Here is an 18,238-nt window from a genome sequence, read left to right on the forward strand (position 1 = left end):
GGCCCTCTGTAAGAATGCTGTATATTGGCCCTCTGTACGAATGCTGTATATTGGCCCTCTGTAAGAGTGCTGTATATTGGCCCTCTGTACGAATGCTGTATGTTGGTCCTCTGTAAGAATGCTGTATATTGGCCCTTTGTAAGAATGCTGTATATTGGCCCTCTGTAAGAATGCTGTATATTGGCCCTCTGTACGAATGATGTATATTGGCCCTCTGAAGCAAAGTTCTACTGAAAAGCATCAAGAGATTGTAAAATTAAGCAAAAGGTAAGCACAATTACCTTAGAAACCTCTCACAGGCCTGTCAGTTTCTTGCTCCCGTGCTCCCAGGTTTAATGCAGCCATAAGCCTATTCAGCCTCAGCCACGTCTACTCAGGTTGCTCTCCCATTGTTCTCAATGAAGAATGCCTGCCATCCCCACCCCCAACTCCACCAACACCCCCCACCCCAGCCCCCCGCACCCCCCTACCCCACCTCACCTCTTAAAAAAGGAAAAACTCTTCTCTTTGGTACCCCTGGAAGCAGGATGTTTTAATGCAGCAGCTCTGTTTGTTTGCCTTGCTGCAGTCCTTTCCCATCCCGATGAACAAGACAGCTGTAAGAGCTGCGGACGACCCTTTAAAGGCTGTTGGCACTCTTTAAAACCACCCCCCCCCCAACACTGGGAGCATAACAGCATCATGTAAATGAGCTGACTTTCTATTATAGTGGGAAGTGTTTGGTGCAGCCCTGCATCATTGTGCTGGGACCACATTAGGAGCCTCATAATACTTCCAGGGCTTCTTCACATCATTGGCCTTCATTAGACCATCTTCACACCATTGGCTATCAGTAGACCATCTTCACACCATTGGCCATCAGTAGGCCATCTTCACACCACTGGCCATCAATAGGCCATTTCACACCATTGGCCATCAGTAGGCCATCTTCACACCATTGGCCATCAGTAGGCTATCTTCACACCATTGGCCATCAATAGGCCATCTTCACACCATTGGCCATCAATAGGCCAGATTCACACCATTGGCCATCAGTAGGCCAGCTTCACACCACTGGTCATCAGTAGACCATCTTCACACCATTAGCCATCAGTAGGCTATCTTCACACCACTAGCCATCAGTAGGCCATCTTCACACCACTGGCCATCAGTAGACCATCTTCACACCATTGGCCATCAATAGGCCATCTTCACACCATTGGCCATCAATAGGCCAGATTCACACCATTGGCCATCAGTAGGCCATCTTCACACCACTGGTCATCAGTAGACCATCTTCACACCATTGGCCATCAGTAGACCATCTTCACACCATTGGCCATCAATAGGCCATCTTCACACCATTGGCCATCAATAGGCCAGATTCACACCATTGGCCATCAGTAGGCCATCTTCACACCACTGGCCATCAATAGGCCAGATTCACACCATTGGCCATCAGTAGGCCATCTTCACACCACTGGCCATCAGTAGACCATCTTCACACCACTGGCCATCAGGAGGCCATCTTCACACCACTGGCCAGCAGGAGGCCATCTTCACACCATTGGCCGTCAGTAGGCTATCTTCACACCATTGGCCATCAATAGGCCATCTTCACACCACTGGCCATCAATAGGCCAGATTCACACCATTGGCCATCAGTAGGCCATCTTCACACCATTGGCCATCAGTAGACCATCTTCACACCATTGGCCATCAGTAGGCCATCTTCACACCATTGGCCATCAGTAGGCTATCTTCACACCATTGGCCATCAATAGGCCATCTTCACACCACTGGCCATCAATAGGCCATCTTCATACCATTGGCCATCAGTAGACCATCTTCACACCATTGGCCATCAGTAGGCCATCTTCACACCGTTTTTCCATCAATAGGCTAACTTGCTGTGGCCAGTAGTTTGTTGTTGTCCAGATCTGATCGGAAAACAGCATCTGGGACTATTTATCCTAAATTGCAGTCCTCAGTTATTAAATGGCACCACATGATCAGTGCAGAAATTGATGGAATGTTTCACTTAACTAGATGACTAACCCCAGCAGGAGAATTTGAAGTGTTGTTGATAGCTTCCCTTTTGCATTCATGGCATCCTGTCTGGTTCTGACAGGATGATGTGCTTCTTTTAGCAGTTTCTGGTTTGCTGACTTTGACAGATCTGTCACTATACAGCTCTGCTTTCTCTTTTAAGTTCTTTCCTTATACCACTTGTACCGTGTTTCAGTGCAATATTAATTCAATAGTCCCTGGAGCGGATATAATTAAATTCCTCAGAGTGGGAACTGGGCAGGACAGAATGAGCCGGTCTCTGATTAAAGAAAAGACAACAATTGTGATTCACTATAAAAGAAGCAGGTAAAAAGGAAAACAGAAAGGGCAAATTGGGTGAGACCAGAAAAATAATTGCAGGGAATGAAAAATAGATCAAGACAGGCAGCGACTGCTGACTGCAGCAGCATATAGAAGAAATTACTGACACAGGTCACATGGAAACAACACAGCTACGATCTGCCAATCTAATGAACAGATTTAGGGGGCACAGAAGCAGTGGTATTTCTATATTTAGTGAGTTCCAACACTGATGCAAGACTCCTCCTTGAAACTAGCACTGGATCAATGATGATGGTTGGAGGTCCAGCCTCCATCCCTGTATTGGGATCCCACACTCAGTAAACATCATAAACAGATGATGCAGTGGTGTCAAAGAGCAGGAACCTTCTTAAGGTGTATGAGCATAAACTTGCTCATCAAAGGCAACAACAGAACCCATCACACTCAGAAACAGCAATCCCAATACTTTGATTCCCGAGTGCCACATTCCTTAGCAAGCTGGAAAATGAAGGTTTCAGCAAAGTGCGTTGCAGCTTGTGGTGTCACGCTGTCTAATAACAACCGCGCAAACATACTCCATGCTTGCTCCATGAAAAAATTGTTCCACAAAGCACCTTTTCTCAAAGTGCAGCATGGGCTGAAAAGTAAGTAAAATTTTAGTATGTGCCTTGACATCAACACTGACACTTCGTTTCCCTCTGTTGCTCAATTAGCATCGTGACAGAGCTGCCCTTAGCTCGGCTTTCAGTCAGCTTAGGTGGGTGGACAGATGAAGGCATTACCACTGCAACCCGTCTACTCATTGCTAACAACGAGGTTAGTGTGTTTCTGGGCCAAAAGAACATCTCTCTTCCCTCCAACAGAACTGGTGAAGGACCCACAACTAAAACATTAACCTCTCCTCTCTGACCAACCTGCTGAACCTAGCCAACATTCTCAGTTTTATTTCAGGCTTTAAGCTGTTTCTCTTCTTCATTCTTTTAGTACTGTAATGAGCTTATTCTAAAATGCCCTTTGGCCACAAACCACTAATAAGTCCAAACTCCAAATTATTTAACCTTTTCTTATTCATTTGTGCACAACTCTGGTATTTTTTTTAGCTACTGGAATCGCTCTGGACATTAATATATTTTCAGAAATAATTCCAGAATGTTGTCTCTCCATCAGTTTTCCAGTTTCAATAATCAGCTCCAGTCCTCCAAAAAAACTGCTGAATCACGAGATCAAGAGTCATAGTATAAAGAATTAAGTCAGGCATAATTAGACATTACAAAAACAAAAACAGAATTACCTGGAAAAACTCAGCAGGTCTGGCAGCATCGGCGGAGAAGAAAAGAGTTGACATTTCAAGTCCTCATGACCCTTCGACAGACATTAGTCTGGTTTACAGATGTTTTGTACCCAACTCTTAAATTGTGCCTGTTTCAAAACCATCATCTTTTTAATTGTAGTTTCATTACAAATGATGGGCATTATGTCTTGCTGAGATTGCAGATTTTTATTAATTTGGAACCTGAAGAATTAAGGTTTGAATGAAGAACATATATTGACAGATTGCTTGGAGGAGAGGGTAGCATGGTGGTAATGTTACTAGACTGGCAGACAGATACTCTGGGGACATGGGTTCATAATCCCACCATGGCAGCTGATGGAATTTAAATTCAATCAATAAATCTGGAATAAAGCTAGTCTCAGTCATGATGACCATGAAACTAGCATTGATTATCATAAAAACCCATCTGGTTCACCAATGCCTTTTAGGGAAGGAAATCTGCTGTCCTTACCTGGTTTGGCCTACATGTGACTCCAGACCCACAGCAATGTGGTTCACTCTTAATTGCCCTCTGAAATGGCCTGGCAAGCCTCTCAAGGGCAATTAGGGACGGGCAACAAATGCTGGCCTTGCCAGCAACACCCACATCCCAAGAAAAATAAAGAAAATATAGAACTTGTATCTATAAAGCGCCTTTCACGTCCTCAAGATGTGTCAAGTCAATTGATTTCCCTTGTATTGCCTCAAATAATTAACTTAAGAAAGATATTACAGAAAAATTAGCTAAAGACTGCCAGATTAATGCCCACAAAATTAAGTAGAGCACATATTATTGAGATATTCCATTATTATATTTCCTCTGAGTCAGCCTCAGTCTTAAAATTTTCATCTTTGTTTGCAAATCCCTCCATGACTTTGCTCTTCTCTAGTTCTGCAACCCACTCCGGCTCTACAACCCTTCCAAATCTCTACGTTCCTCCGATTCTGGCCTTGTGAGCATTCCCAATTTTCATCGTCCACCATTGGTGGGCTCACCTTCAGCTGCCTCGGCCCAAAGCTCCGGAATTTCCTCATTAAACCTCTCCACCTCTCTCTCCTCCTTTAAGGCGGTGATATATAAGGGAATATGGGGTTTTGTTACTCTCTCTGTCATGTCACGTTTTATTGATGAGTAATCGTATAATGCAAATTTGGTTCACAGTTTTTATCATTTCATTATTGTATTATGCCAACAGTTTTGCTTTCCCCAGCACAATTGTTCTCCCTAAAATAAGCTATAAACACAAAGAAATAAATCACTCCACTTTTCCAAGAATGGTCAGTATTTCCAATTTATACTACAGTGATGCCTGGGGAACAGAAACAAAGATGTTGCTTTGATATGTTGGGTGATTCATTCTCCATCGTGTAATATTTCCAGTAATTGGTGATTCAATCAATCATAATGCTGAAAAGCAGGAGGCCAACATTATGTTATCTCTGTCAGCCCCTTGTTTGAGGTATCAGCCTCGTCTGCTCTTGCATCACAATAATTACTTATAGCTTGGCCATGGAGTTTTGAAACTGTTCCCTCAGCTCCAGTTTTGCAATTGCAGAGAGGTGCACCTCATCCAGCCCATCGGCTATACGTAAGGTGTGTACCATTGAGTATCTAGAAGACACCAGAACCTGGTGGTAATAAAAACAGAAGGTGCTGGAAAAATCTCACCAGGCCTGGCAGCATCTGTGGAGAGAGAAACAGGGTTAACATTTCCAGTCCAATATGACTCTCCTTCTGCATGGTGGCAGCAGTGTGTGTGCCATCTACAAGATGCACTGCAGTAACTCACCAAGGCTCCTTAAACTGCACCTTCCAAACCCATGACCTCTACCACCTAGAAGGACAAGGGACAGCAGATAGATGGGAACACCACCACCTGCAATTTCCCCTCTAAGCCACACACCATCCTGATTTGGAAATATATCACCGTTCCTTCACTGTTGCCGGATCAAGATCCTGGAACTCCCTCCCTAACAGCTCTGTGGGTGTACCTACACCACATGGACTGCAGCAGTTCAAGAAGGCAGCTCACCACCACCTTCTCAAGGGCAATTAGGAATGGGGAATGAATGCTGGCCCAGACAGCGATACCCACATCCCATGAATGAATAAAAAACAACTAAACTTCTTCAGAACTTGGTGAGTCTAACTCTGATATTATATGGAAATACATGAATGGTTCCCAATATAATTACATCCAAAACTGCACAGGACATCAAAGGGGCAGCAGCTGTTTACATAACAAATTAAATCTGAACATATCCATTTGAGGGCCAAGGTTAAAACTAAGGAACCAGGAAGGGACAGGAGGAGGTCATTTTGCCCCTCAAGCTTATTCTGTACCACGCAATCAGATCATTTCTGACCTGTGACCTAACGCCATATTTGCAGCTTTGCCTTACTGTGTGGGTATAAATGCGTGATGACACACGGAACTTAACCATTCATTCCACTGAGCTCCCTATCTCCACTACGCTGCTATGGAGATATAGAGGGCAAGTGGCTGTCTGTAAGGGGGAAGAGGAATCTGATGTGTCTGATGTTTCACAAAGCTCATATTATTGTCTGAGAGTTAGTATCGGCAGTCCTGAGGACAGGCTGCCCTACCTGTCCTCTGAGGTGGCAAGTATCACATCCCCTGTATGAGTAGTAAGAAGGGAAATCAGGAGCCCCCTGCATCTGGATCCCATGCATCGGCTGCCCTTGTTCTTCTAGGTGGTAGCGGTCGTGGGTTTGGAAGGTGCTGTCGCAGGAGTGTAGACGGTACACTCTGCTGCTACTGAGTCAAAGGAGAGTCGTATTGGATGCAAAATGTTAACTCTGTCGTTGCGTTTATCTTATGAAGGGGATAAAGCATATCAACATAGAAAATTCAATGAATAGTGTCCAAAAGAAATGTGACTATCACTTTCTAGATCTATGGAATAAGAGGATACAGAGCCAAGGCAGAGTTCAGGTTCATCAACTCCTGTCGCTGAATAATACAGGTGGGGTGAACTGCATGCCTCTCCCCATCCCCGACCCCAGAATTGACATTAGCGTGAAGCTGACACACTCCACACCGAACCACCCCTCCCCCGCAGTCAGAAAGCACTGTGGGGTGGACTAATGAGGGCCAAGTGGGACTTCCACCCCTCATTGGGGAGGAAGTCCCGCCCTCTTAGAGCTGCCAGCCAATCCGATTTCTGGGACTGCTGGAGAAGAAGGCCTTAGGTCCCTGGAGCAGGTAAGTCTGGGGCCTTGGGTCAGGAGGGTTTGGCTAGGTTAGGGAGAGGGGCAATGGAGTTTGCGGGGGGTGGCGGGGGGGGATGGTTGCTTAAGGGAGAGAGCAGCCAAAGAAACACAATAATGCATCTGAAAATGGCTAAAGAGACAGTTCCTCAACATAAGAAGCTCACACAGAGGAAATCCCTGTACACTTACAGGGCAGAATGGAATGAGGCACAGTATTGTCATGCCAGACAATAGCAGAGACTGTGAGGGCCAAAGTGAAGAGGTGGTGGCAGTGAGGAGGAGCAGCCCATCAGGAAGCAAAGGGTCCAGCAGGCGTGTGGGAGGCAAAATAAGCAGGAAGATATGCTGGCGGGTTTAGAATTTCATGGTGCATAAGAAACAGGAGCTGGAGTAGGCCATTCGGTCCATCGAGCCTGCTCCGACATTCAACAGAATCATAGCTGATCTCCTACCTCAACTCCATCTTCCTGCGCTATCTCCAAAGCACTTAAATCCTTAGTACCCAATAACACGCTGAACTCTCTGTTTTGAACATACTCATCAACTGGCCATCCACAGCTCTCTGGGGTATTCAATAGGTGTCTGGCATTGCGTAAGAACATGAGGAATAGGAGCAGCTGTGGACCATATAGCCTCTCGAGCCTGCTCCGCTGGGTGGTCTGGCCACGTTGGTGGACAATCACACATAAGTGATGTGCACCCGGCGAGCTGCACTTCGCTCAGGACCTTGAGGTTTGTTTATCTAATTTGCTTCGGTCAGCGCTCGTGATAATCAGCGCCAGGCATCGCAGGCAGCACCTCACCGCTCTTACGGCGGCTCGCAGGCAGGTCTCCACCTGAAGTGAACTTTTTTTACTCTGCACTGTCAGGGAAACGCATCTCACTCACGGGCTAACAGGTGGCGTGTAAAAATGAGGACACGCTTTTGAGCAGGGGAGGCTGATTTCAGCAAAATCACGCGGGAGACAAAACCATTCCACTCACAAAAAAACCTCTGTACGTGTGTGAGAGCGGGGAATGTGTTAGAGACCTCGTCCTCACATCTGTCCTGCTTGAGGTTGCATTGATCTTTAGCCCTGTATCTGCGGAAGAGGAAAGGGACGCGCACTTTTGCTGTGCAAATGGAGGAAAATGTTTTTTTTCAGTAGTCACTATTTTGCCAAACCTACGGCTGGATCTTAAAACTTGGTGACTGCAAAATCAGCTTACTTTTCTTTGGCACATATTTCACAATGCCATCCAGCAACTGAATCGCAGCGCTTGACGGTTGGAATAATTGCTCCAACGTGCTCTGTACACTCACACGTGCGCTAGAGGGAAATCCTCAGAGACACCACCTTCTCAGTGGACCTGGATGACACAGTCCACCACTTCACCGGCCATCGGTGCAGCCACCACTTTGACCATGGCGATCAGAGTTGAGAAAAACAGCAGGATCAGGCAAACACACACCAATCCTTACAGCACAGGCGGAGGCCATTTGGCCCATCGTGTCTGTGCCAGCTCTTTGAAAATGTACATTAATTATGGGCATTGCTCAAAAAAAAGGCAGTTTTTGTCGAAGCTTTTCGTCTTGCACTCATCAGGACAATTCGCAAGGAAATGCCAATTGAGTCTATGTTCTCTGGTTCATTTCCCAGGGCAACATCTTGACCAATCAGGGTCAAGCTGCCTGGTTTATATTTCAAACAATGCTTGGCAGTTAACTGTCAGTCACAATCAACTGGACCATTTTCCATGGCAATGCCTCTACCAAGCCAACCATTCAGCACTCTCTTCTCATACAGTATAAATTTGCTGCTTCCCCTGATGTTAGTATTTTCTTGCAAATTGTCCTGATGAGTGCAAGACGAAAAACTGCGACAAAAAACATCTCCATTTTTTCAGCAATACTCAAGTTCTGTACCACCAAACAACTATTTATATTAACCATGCTTAATTGAAAGCAGTTAATGGCCAATAACTGGGCTTTCACTTAGCACATGCAAAAAGACATTTACTGAAATTATGCTCTGGATGAGTTAGGAGGAGCTTTTAAATAAGACAGAATAAAGATTGGCAGATTGGCTCCAGTGTTATCCTCACAAACTGGCCACCCAGAATAGTACACCCCACTGATCTTGTAAATTTTTCCTTTTCAAATATCTATCTAATTCTCTTTTGATTGTTACTATTGAATCTGCTTCCACCTCCCTTTCAGGCAGAGCATCCAGTTCGTAACTTGCCATGTAAAATATTTCTCTTCCTCTTGTCTCTGGTTCTTTGGCAGACTACCTTAAATTTGCACTGTCTGGTTATTGGCCTGCCTGACAGAGGAAACAGTTTTTCACTATCTCCCCTTCAAGATTCTGAACACCTTTATGAAACCCTCACCTTAACCTTCTACTGCTAGAAGGAGAACAGCTCTAGCTTCTCCAGTCTCTCCATATAACTGAAGTCCCTCATTCATGGTACCATTCTGGCAAAGCTCCTCTGCACCCTTTGCAAGGCCTTGACATCTTTCTTTGATTGACAAGGGAATTAAAGGGTAATTAGGGGCTGGACAGGAAAGTGGAGTTGAGGCCACAGTCAGATCAGCCATGATCTCATCAAATGGCAGAGGAGACTTGAGGGGTGGAATGGCCTACTCCTGCTCCTAACTCCTATCTTTGTATGGATGTATGCTAAGGTTCCCTAAAGGAAGCAGGGATTAGGGCATTTTTTTACTGTAATTGCCCGTGTGCTAATGATACCCCCTGGTTGAGGGCCTGGCTTAAGGAGGTGGCACAATTCACCAAGATCTTCCTTGGTGAGGAATTGTTTCCTAGCAAGATTGGTATGGCACTGTTGGCTGTATAGGCACGTTGCTTGGGGTAGTAATGTGGTTTACCATCTGTCACCTCCCTGATTGAGCTTTTCTGCCCCTCCAGCATGTTCAGGGAAATAAGACTTACATAGAATTATATAGGATATTGTTACGATCCCAGCTGATGTTAATAATCGACAAGTCAGATCCCAGAATGAAACCTGGCTTGATAGATCCTATTTGTTTTTTTAAAATTTTTTTATTTATTTATTCATTTTTTTAAATCCTTTTTCCCCAACCAACCACCCACCCCCAACAGTGATAGGCCATCTATCAGTGTATTGTGCTTTCACAGAGTGCTGACTCTTTTTCTGCTATTAACACATTCTGCTCTTACGTTTATGCCACTATCAGCACCTTCTTTAGTCTTTACCACTGCCATTAACACTCGCATTGTCTTGTATCCATGACGTCTTTGTCAATCTCTCCTTAGCTCTCACCTACCCCTGACCTTCTATCTTGCTCCGCCTGCTCCACCCACTCTTAAACAGTGTAAAATTCATCCCATTGTTACTTGTCTTCAACTCTGAAGAAGAGTCATATGGACTCGAAACATTAACTCTTTTTCTTTCTCTACCGATGCTGCCAGACCTACCTAGGATCTGGTCGATAGAGGGCCTTTAGTCTGGGTACGACCCACAGAATAGTGAGAGATCCTAACAGGAGTGAAGGTCCAAAAGCTGGATCGCTTGCCCGTTGGCAGCTTATTCCAGTTTGGCAGAGTTGGGGAGAGCCAGGGGAGATGCATTTCACAGACGCAAGAGTAGGAACAGGTTGGATGTTAGGTGCTTCTTGTCTTCCTAGAGAGCACTGAGCCCTTAGAATGAGTGGCTGGCTGGTGATCAGTGGATGCTGACTCTCTTGAACAGAAGGGTGGACCTGTTTGTAGCTGGTGCAGGGATCGCTTCATATAGAGAGTCAGCAGATTAACAGATAATGTAAACACAGTCGATGTGATCTCCTAGACAGGATTCAGTTGTCTGAGGGAAATTTTCCAGTTTTGATTTTCCCAATGAACTCACCTTGTTCCTTTCCTTCTGCCTCTCCCAGCAGATTACGCGGCTGTTAGGGGCGGGGGGATCGGGGGAGGGGAGGGGTGGTGGGCCAGGGAAAGGAAGTGTCTAGTTGTGATGCACCTGTCATTATGAACATGGGAAAGGCTCAATGCACCACCTGGTCTTGCTTTGCCTGTTAACTTCTTATGTTCATAAGATTAGAACAAGAGGATGCAAAGGTGACCATGACTCATAACAGCATTTTGCTTATTGCTGAAATGAGAAACATGTTGTCGAAGCTTTTCATCTTGCACTCATTGGGGCAAATGCAAGAATGCCAAATTTCAAACAATCACAACAATTTATACTACAGGAGAAAAGGGTGCTGATTGGTTAGCAAGCTGAATCTGATTGGCCAAGGTGTTGCTGTGGTGAAAGCAACCGGAAACTATAGGCTCTCCAAGCTCTCAAGTAATTCAAAAAAGATGCAAGGCTTGAAAATATTCCTCCTACTTGCAGAGAATGGGTCCCTGCATATGAATGTATGCAGCTTCTAGCAAGTATAAATGAGTCATTACGAGCTCGAATGGTTATTAGTGTAGCTATTAGCAGACTCGGGATTGTTCAGCAAGTGCTGCCCAATTGCAGAATCACATCTAACAGTAGACATTTTGTTTTGGGTTTTGCAAGTGCAGGCTGGTTTTGTTTTACCTCCTTTCTGGCCGCTGCAGCTCCCAAAGTATTGACTGCTCTGGCTGCATCAAGTGTAAGAAGTCGGGCTTGCTCGATGGCAATGCGACATTCTGCTATCCAATGAGCAATTACTTCCTGCAGACATAAGAAGGTGAAAAGTCATGAGTGACAAACTGTTCATTATATTCAATCTCCACATATTTAGACCCAGCATAATCAACCCAGCAAAACAAATGAAACTATTTCTTCCACAGATATCTCAACTTCACAAGGGAGTACAACCAGTGCCAGCAGTAGATTGGGGTGGGGGTTAGGGTGCAGTGCCTTGTCACAATGCAGTATGGGCATTTCCTGTGGTATCAACTTATAGTTTCAAAATGAGAGGCTATCTGAAGACTTTTAGGGACTGGCATTAAGATGTGGAAGTTCTTGAATGAAATGCTTGGGGCTCTGTCTTCCCAATAATACATATGTGTTATGCTTGTTTTTAAATCCTTCCATGGCCTCAGCCCTCCCTACGTCTGTAACCTTCAGCCCTACAATCCTCCCAAGCCTCTGCACTCCTTCAGTTCTGACTTTGTGCTTCTGCTCTGTTTTATTCCGTCCATGACTGCTAGCTGCGCTTCCAGCTGTCTAGGCCCTACTCTCTCCAACCATCTCCCCTCTCCATCTCCCCTCAAGACCCTTCTTAAAGCTATTTCTTCCAACAAATCTTTGGGTCGTCTGTCCTTATATTTCATAAGCTAGCTCAGTGTCAAATGTTGTTTGAGAACACTCCTGTGAAGTGTATCAGAAAATTTTACCACATCAAAGGTGCTATATAAATGCGAATGATTGTTGCTGTTGTTGCACAAAACGTATTAGCATAACGGATAAGGCTCAGCATGGACAAGCAGTAAATGTACAACAAGTTGACCAGTGAAACTTTGTGGCGTGAATCTTGGGTCACCCATTCTCCGTTGGTTATTCCTTCCATGTCAGATTCCTTAAAAAGTAACGTTGTGCCCACGTCTTGTCAGAGCTCGGAGCTGCATTCAACCTCAATGCTACCTCTTGCTAGCCTCTAGGAAGAGTGACCTGTAAAACCAAAAAAGATAGCACACCCAGCACCCACTCCATTCAGCAGCATGTCCCCTTTGCCAGATGCCAAACTGGCGATGAGAGTGCTGCGCCATTCTGCCGCTCGCCAACAGAGATCCAATTCCACTGGCTTTTCCTTCCTTTTGGCCTTACCCATTTCATCCTCCCTTCTAGCATCAACCCCTCCCCACCTCAAAGGCCCCAGTAAAGCTTTTACAAATGCTGCCAGTTATTACTGAGGTTTACATGGTGACTACGTGTTGGAACCAAAAATCCTTCAGCCTTTTTCAAATGGCCACATACCCTTGAAAATGCAGCTGCCTTTTCTGAGGCCTTCAGAGTTCAATGACTCCCACCTCTTCATCCACCCTCCTCGCCACCTCATCTCCCAGATGCTGTCAAACTCCAATCATTTCATATCCTCGAATAAGTCAGTAGGTTCAGGAGAGCAGGGAAGGGGTGGAGAGGGGGGGAAGGGGTGGGGAGGGGGGAAGGGGAGAGGAGGGAAGAAGGGATTGGGAGGGGGAAGGGGGAGGGGAGGGAGGAAGGGATGGGGATAGGGGAAGGGGTGGGAAAGGAGAAAGGGGTGGAGGGGGGGGAAGGGGTGGGGAGGAGGGAAGGGGGAGGGAGGAAGGGGTGGGGAGGGGATGGGGAGGGGGGAAGGGGTGGGGAGGGGAGAAGGGATGGGGAGGGGGGAAGGGGTGGGGAGTGGGGAAGGGGTGGGGAGGGGGGAAAGGGAGGGGAGGAAGGAAGGGATAGGGAGGAGGGAAGGGGGTGGGAGGTTAAGGTCATTATTACATCTGGTTAAGAACTTTGATGCAAGAAACCTCACAAGCGATTCTGATGAGAGATCGCAGACCAGAAATGTCAACTCCATTTCTCTCTCCACAGATGCTGCCTGCCCTGCTCAGTATGCCCAGCATTTTCTGTTTTTATTTCAGATTTCCACCGTCCGCGGTATTTTGTTTTGGAAACCCCTCGAGCTTACCCCTTTAACCTTCAGCTCCCTGGATTTGATCCACCAGTGACTGGACTGAACTAGACTGAGGAATGACTGAGGTTGAGTAAATCTCCAACCAGACGCTGTCTGTGGAAGCTGCTGCCTTATTTCACAATGGGTTTAACTGACCCCTGGGAGGCGATGCCAATCGCTCGGCACCACCCCCCACACGCAGCGATGACCCATCAGTGCCTCCGGGTGGAAAATGTTAATCAGGTGCAGCTGAGCTCTCATCTGTACCCAATTTTCCCCCTTACATAGCATCAAAAGAAAGGAAGAACAACAATTAATCACTGGAACGCACATTATTGTATGCTCAGCACATCTCAGGAACATGTTTGTAAATCCGTAGCTTCACCTGGCACCCACTTTAGACTGAGAAATCTCTCCCCCCCCGCCCCACCAACTTTCACACTAGTAATACTCACCATTCTGACATAAACACGATCAGCTCATAATGCTAACACTGGGGCAACTGCAGGCCTAGCCGGTTTGACAACATGTCAGTATAAATTAGCACAAGCATCCCTCCTCTTTGCACTCCTTTTCCTTACTCTTTCATGGGATGTGGGCATCATTGACAAGACCAGCATTTGTTGCCCATCCCTAACTGCCCTTGAACTAACTGGCTTGCTAGGCCATTTAAGAGTCAACCACGTTGGTTTGGGTCTGGAGTCACATGTAGGGCCAGACCGGGTAAGGAACACCGGATTTGCTTCCCTAAAGGGCATCAGTGAACCAGATGGGCTTTTACGACAATCAGTGGTAGTTTCAGGTTTGCCTCAACTGAGACTAGCTTTACATTCCAGATTATCGATTAAATTTAAATTCTACCAACTACCAGGATGGGATCTAAACCCTCGTTCCCAGGCCGCTAGCCTGAGCCTCTGAAATACTAGTTCAGTGACATTACCATTCCACCGCTGTCTCCTATCCCCCTATCTCTCAAATCCTGTGACTAATGCATTATATAGGCCCCCTCCTCCTCGTTCACTTCCAAAGCCGGTAACCCTGTTCCTTTGCCTGGTTAACTAGTGGGGAACTCTCAGCAGAACTGGGTTTGATTTTTAGCCCACACCAAGGAATGGAGACATGGTGGGACACTCATGTTTTGTGTGTTTTTCCTACTCAGTCCAGGTTTCTGACCACATTTCAGCCGGATAGTTGAGGGCTCAGGAGCCCAGAGGGGAATTCCTGCCCTCCCATCTCAAACACAGCAACTGGGACCATTTATGTGATGAATGCATGGTGCAGTGGTCTGTCCGGTGCATGAGCCACCTGACTTGGTAAGATGGATGGCAAGCGGGAAGAGTGGATGCAAGGGTGAGAACAATGGTTGGGGGGGGGCGGCTAGGTGGGTGGGGGAAGGGTTAAGAATGTAAGGATGAACATTTAGGGAAAGAATGAAAGGGGAGCAAAGAATAGAAAGGTAACAGAAGAATGCACAGGGGTGGGGTGAATAGGAAAGGTAACAGGAGGTGAGTCACAATTTACTCAGGGAGTCCAGGTTGCTGTGGCAATATGTAGTTTTACCTGCATGTCATAGTCTAGAGCTATGGTCAAGGGTCCAACATTCTTTCGATCACATTGCTGCCCAGGAATTTCTCCCACTCTTACCACCTGCCATTGACACATTTTGGAAGGATTTTCACACTGATACTTAACCATTTTGGCCACATTATGTACACACCTTCCTTGGCCATCATATTCTGGAGTGGGTTTTGAACTCAGAGCTTCTGACTCCAAGGCAGGATGCTACCCAATGCACCACAAGACCTCCATTATTTACTGTGCATATTTTATAGTTATGGGATTGTCGATCATTGTAAGCCTGACTGATGATGTAGCTCACTTACGCTTGCTAGAAGCTACATATATTCATACGCAGGGACCTGTTCTCTGCAAACAAAAGGGCATTGCACCTTTTTTAATTGAAACAAAAGCATGGAGGAACAATAATTCCCTGCTGCATTCTCCATAGCAATGCATCAACCAATCAGCACCCTCTTCTATGCAGCATAAATTGTTGCTCACTTTGAAATTTGACACTCTTGTGCCTGTCCTGATGAGTGCAAGATGAAAAGCTTCGACAGCATGTCTCTTTTCTCAGCAATACAATACTGAGTGTTATGAGAGTTTTTGAATTATTAGCAAAACAACATAAATGTGTCAAAGAGGTTGCACATCTGATACAACCAATTAGCAGTAAAGTTCACTGCAGTTTCTAGTGTCCATATATCGGACAGTAGGAGCTGAAACTGTGTGATGTATTATTTTTCTGTTAATCAAATTAACACCTGAAGCTTACAGGTAAATAAATTGGGCAAAGAATTCCATGGTGTTTGCAGGCTTCAAACACTTCACAATTCCTAATCTTGTGGGAATAAACTTTGAGACATTGGCAAAAGAGATCGCAGAAAGAACAACTTTATAACCACATAAGGATGTCAATCAAGCAAAGTAAACAGTTCTCTCCAGTTCCCAAAACATCCCTCCTACCTCGTGAGATAATCCTTATATAATCTGAGCTTCCAGCCAAGCATGCATGTTGTGGCTACAGGGGGACAACGTGTCTCAATATAATGGTCTGTATCTGCTGATGTTACGGGATCAGCTTGAGCAGCTCAAGGTGAACCAAGATATGGTTACTTGACCTGAAGCATGAAGCCAACAAACAGATCATGTGTGGCCTCGTAAGCATCAGGGTCCTGGTGAGTGAATGGGCAGCCAAGTCCCTCCCATCAGTCAATAAGAGTTGGGTGGGTGGCCACAGCCTTGAGGGACAAGTGGTGCACCAAAGAATAGGACCCTCACAAGGTAAAGCCAGAGAACACAGCAAATATTGGTCCAGGAAAGATGACAGATTCCAAACGAGAAGATTGAACCTGATCATGAGGCATGAGACTGCAACATGTGGAATGGTGCCTGGTAGGAGGAATACAATGGCCTTCCTACACTTAGTATTACTGACAAGATTATGTGTGATTCTGGGTATGCTCTCAACACTGATGGGGAACAATCAGATCCTGGAATGTAGGTGCTGCCCATGTTTAATGTCTCACTTGGTCAACCGGTGAACCACTGGCTGAGGGACAACTTGAAGAAGCCACTCCCCACAACATCCCCAGTGTCCACACTCGACTGGACAAGCACAATGTCATCCATTTGGAGTTGGCAAACTCCAGGTGCGTTTGTACATTGAAGGGTGCCCATTAATGGCCAAGTTCATTAATTAGTTAAAATAGCAGTCACGCCCCATCAAGGCCCAATCGGCACATTTAAAGAAGGACCCCAGCAGTGTCCAGCAGGTGCCCTTGCTGCCTGTTCAGAGGAGCAGGTTGAAATTAGTGGCAGCAGGAAGTCAGCAGGGAAATCAGGCAGGATTAAAATTGCCCCTTACACATCCTGAATGAGGGCAACCCAGTCCTTGCTTACATAAAATACGAGTGTGTAACCAAGTCCATAAGCCAGAGGGAATGCATTCAATAGCTTTGGCTCAACCCTCAACCATTCCAAAACAGCCATCTGCCAAGAATAAATATCGCAAATCCTTGTTGGAAATGCTGCTCTCTCCCCCCCTCTGACTGAAACGTTGCCAACGAATATTTCACAATGCTTCCATCTGACTGGCAAAAATAAGAAATTCCAGGAAAACAGAACAGCATTGTACAAATACATCGCCCTCTGCTCCAATAGCGTTGCTTTTGTGGCTGGTTTCTATGAGTGGATAGAGCACAAGGAAACTCGGCAGGTCAGCCAGGAAACACAGCCCAGTCAACTAGTGGGAGCATGGCCATATTGGAGACTGCATTCACAAAGGGGTCACAATATAGAGGCCAATCTGAGAAGATACAGCAGTACAGCCAGGACAGGGAAGGTAGTTCATTCCTGCCGGCCCTACCTCTCAAATGTTGCGAGCCCCTGGTGGTTGCTCCCAATTCTGCGCTGCCATCGAATATTCCTTCATTGAGTGATTGAAACACGATCATTTCATTTTTATAATCCTGGCTAAGATACTTATCAAAATAAAAAGCAGAATTAAAGGGGGTATATGTGCCCAAATGGTTGAAGGGAGCCGACCAGGTGGAGAAAGTAGTTAAAAAGGCAGAGGGATCCTGGGCTTTATAGTAGAGGATAAAGCAAGGAAGTTTTAATGAACCTTCATAAAACACTAACTTGGCCTCAACTGCAGAACTCTGTCCAATTCCGGGCGCCACACTTTAGCAAGGATGTGAAGGCTTTAGAGAGGGGGCAGAGAAGATGTATTAGAATGGTTCCAAGAAACAGGGACTGCAGTCACGTAAACAGATTGGAGAAGCTGGGGCTGTTCTCCTGGGAGAAGGTTGAGAGGAGATTTGATTGAGAGGTTCAAAATCACGAGGGGCCTGGATGGACAGTAGACAGGGAAAAACTGTTCCCGTTGGCGGAAAGGTTGAGAATCAGAGAACACTGAATTTAGAATGATTGGTAAACAGTGACATGAGGAAAATTTGTTTAGGCAGTGAGGGGTTAGGATCTGGAAGGCACTGCCTGAGAGTGGGAGGGGCAGATTCAAATATGGTTTTGAAAAGGGAATTGGACGAACCCCTGAATAGAAACAATTTGTAGGGTTACGGGGAAAGGGCAGGAGCGTGGGACCAGCTGAGTTGCTCTTGCAGAAAGCTAGCTCAGAGAGAATGCCTCAGGAGTTGTGCGCATGAGGGTGTGCCCAGGAGGGTGTGGCACATGCGCAATCCGGCATTTTGTC

The 18,238-nt window shown here is 45.9% G+C and overlaps 1 protein-coding gene across 1 annotated transcript in view; it reads right to left on the reverse strand.

Annotated features, from left to right (window-relative positions):
• Positions 1-4,923: 4,923 nt before the first annotated feature.
• acad11 (acyl-CoA dehydrogenase family, member 11) overlaps positions 4,924-18,238 on the reverse strand; it is a 156,044-nt gene continuing 142,729 nt past the window's right edge. The window contains 3 exon segments of the mRNA XM_041184521.1: positions 4,924-5,255; positions 8,182-8,292; positions 11,431-11,546. Coding sequence (XP_041040455.1) covers positions 5,141-5,255; positions 8,182-8,292; positions 11,431-11,546 — 342 coding nt within the window. The 3' untranslated portion in view covers positions 4,924-5,140.

The sequence above is a fragment of the Carcharodon carcharias genome, chromosome 3 (assembly GCF_017639515.1).
Source record: "Carcharodon carcharias isolate sCarCar2 chromosome 3, sCarCar2.pri, whole genome shotgun sequence".
Classification (NCBI taxonomy): domain Eukaryota; kingdom Metazoa; phylum Chordata; class Chondrichthyes; order Lamniformes; family Lamnidae; genus Carcharodon; species Carcharodon carcharias.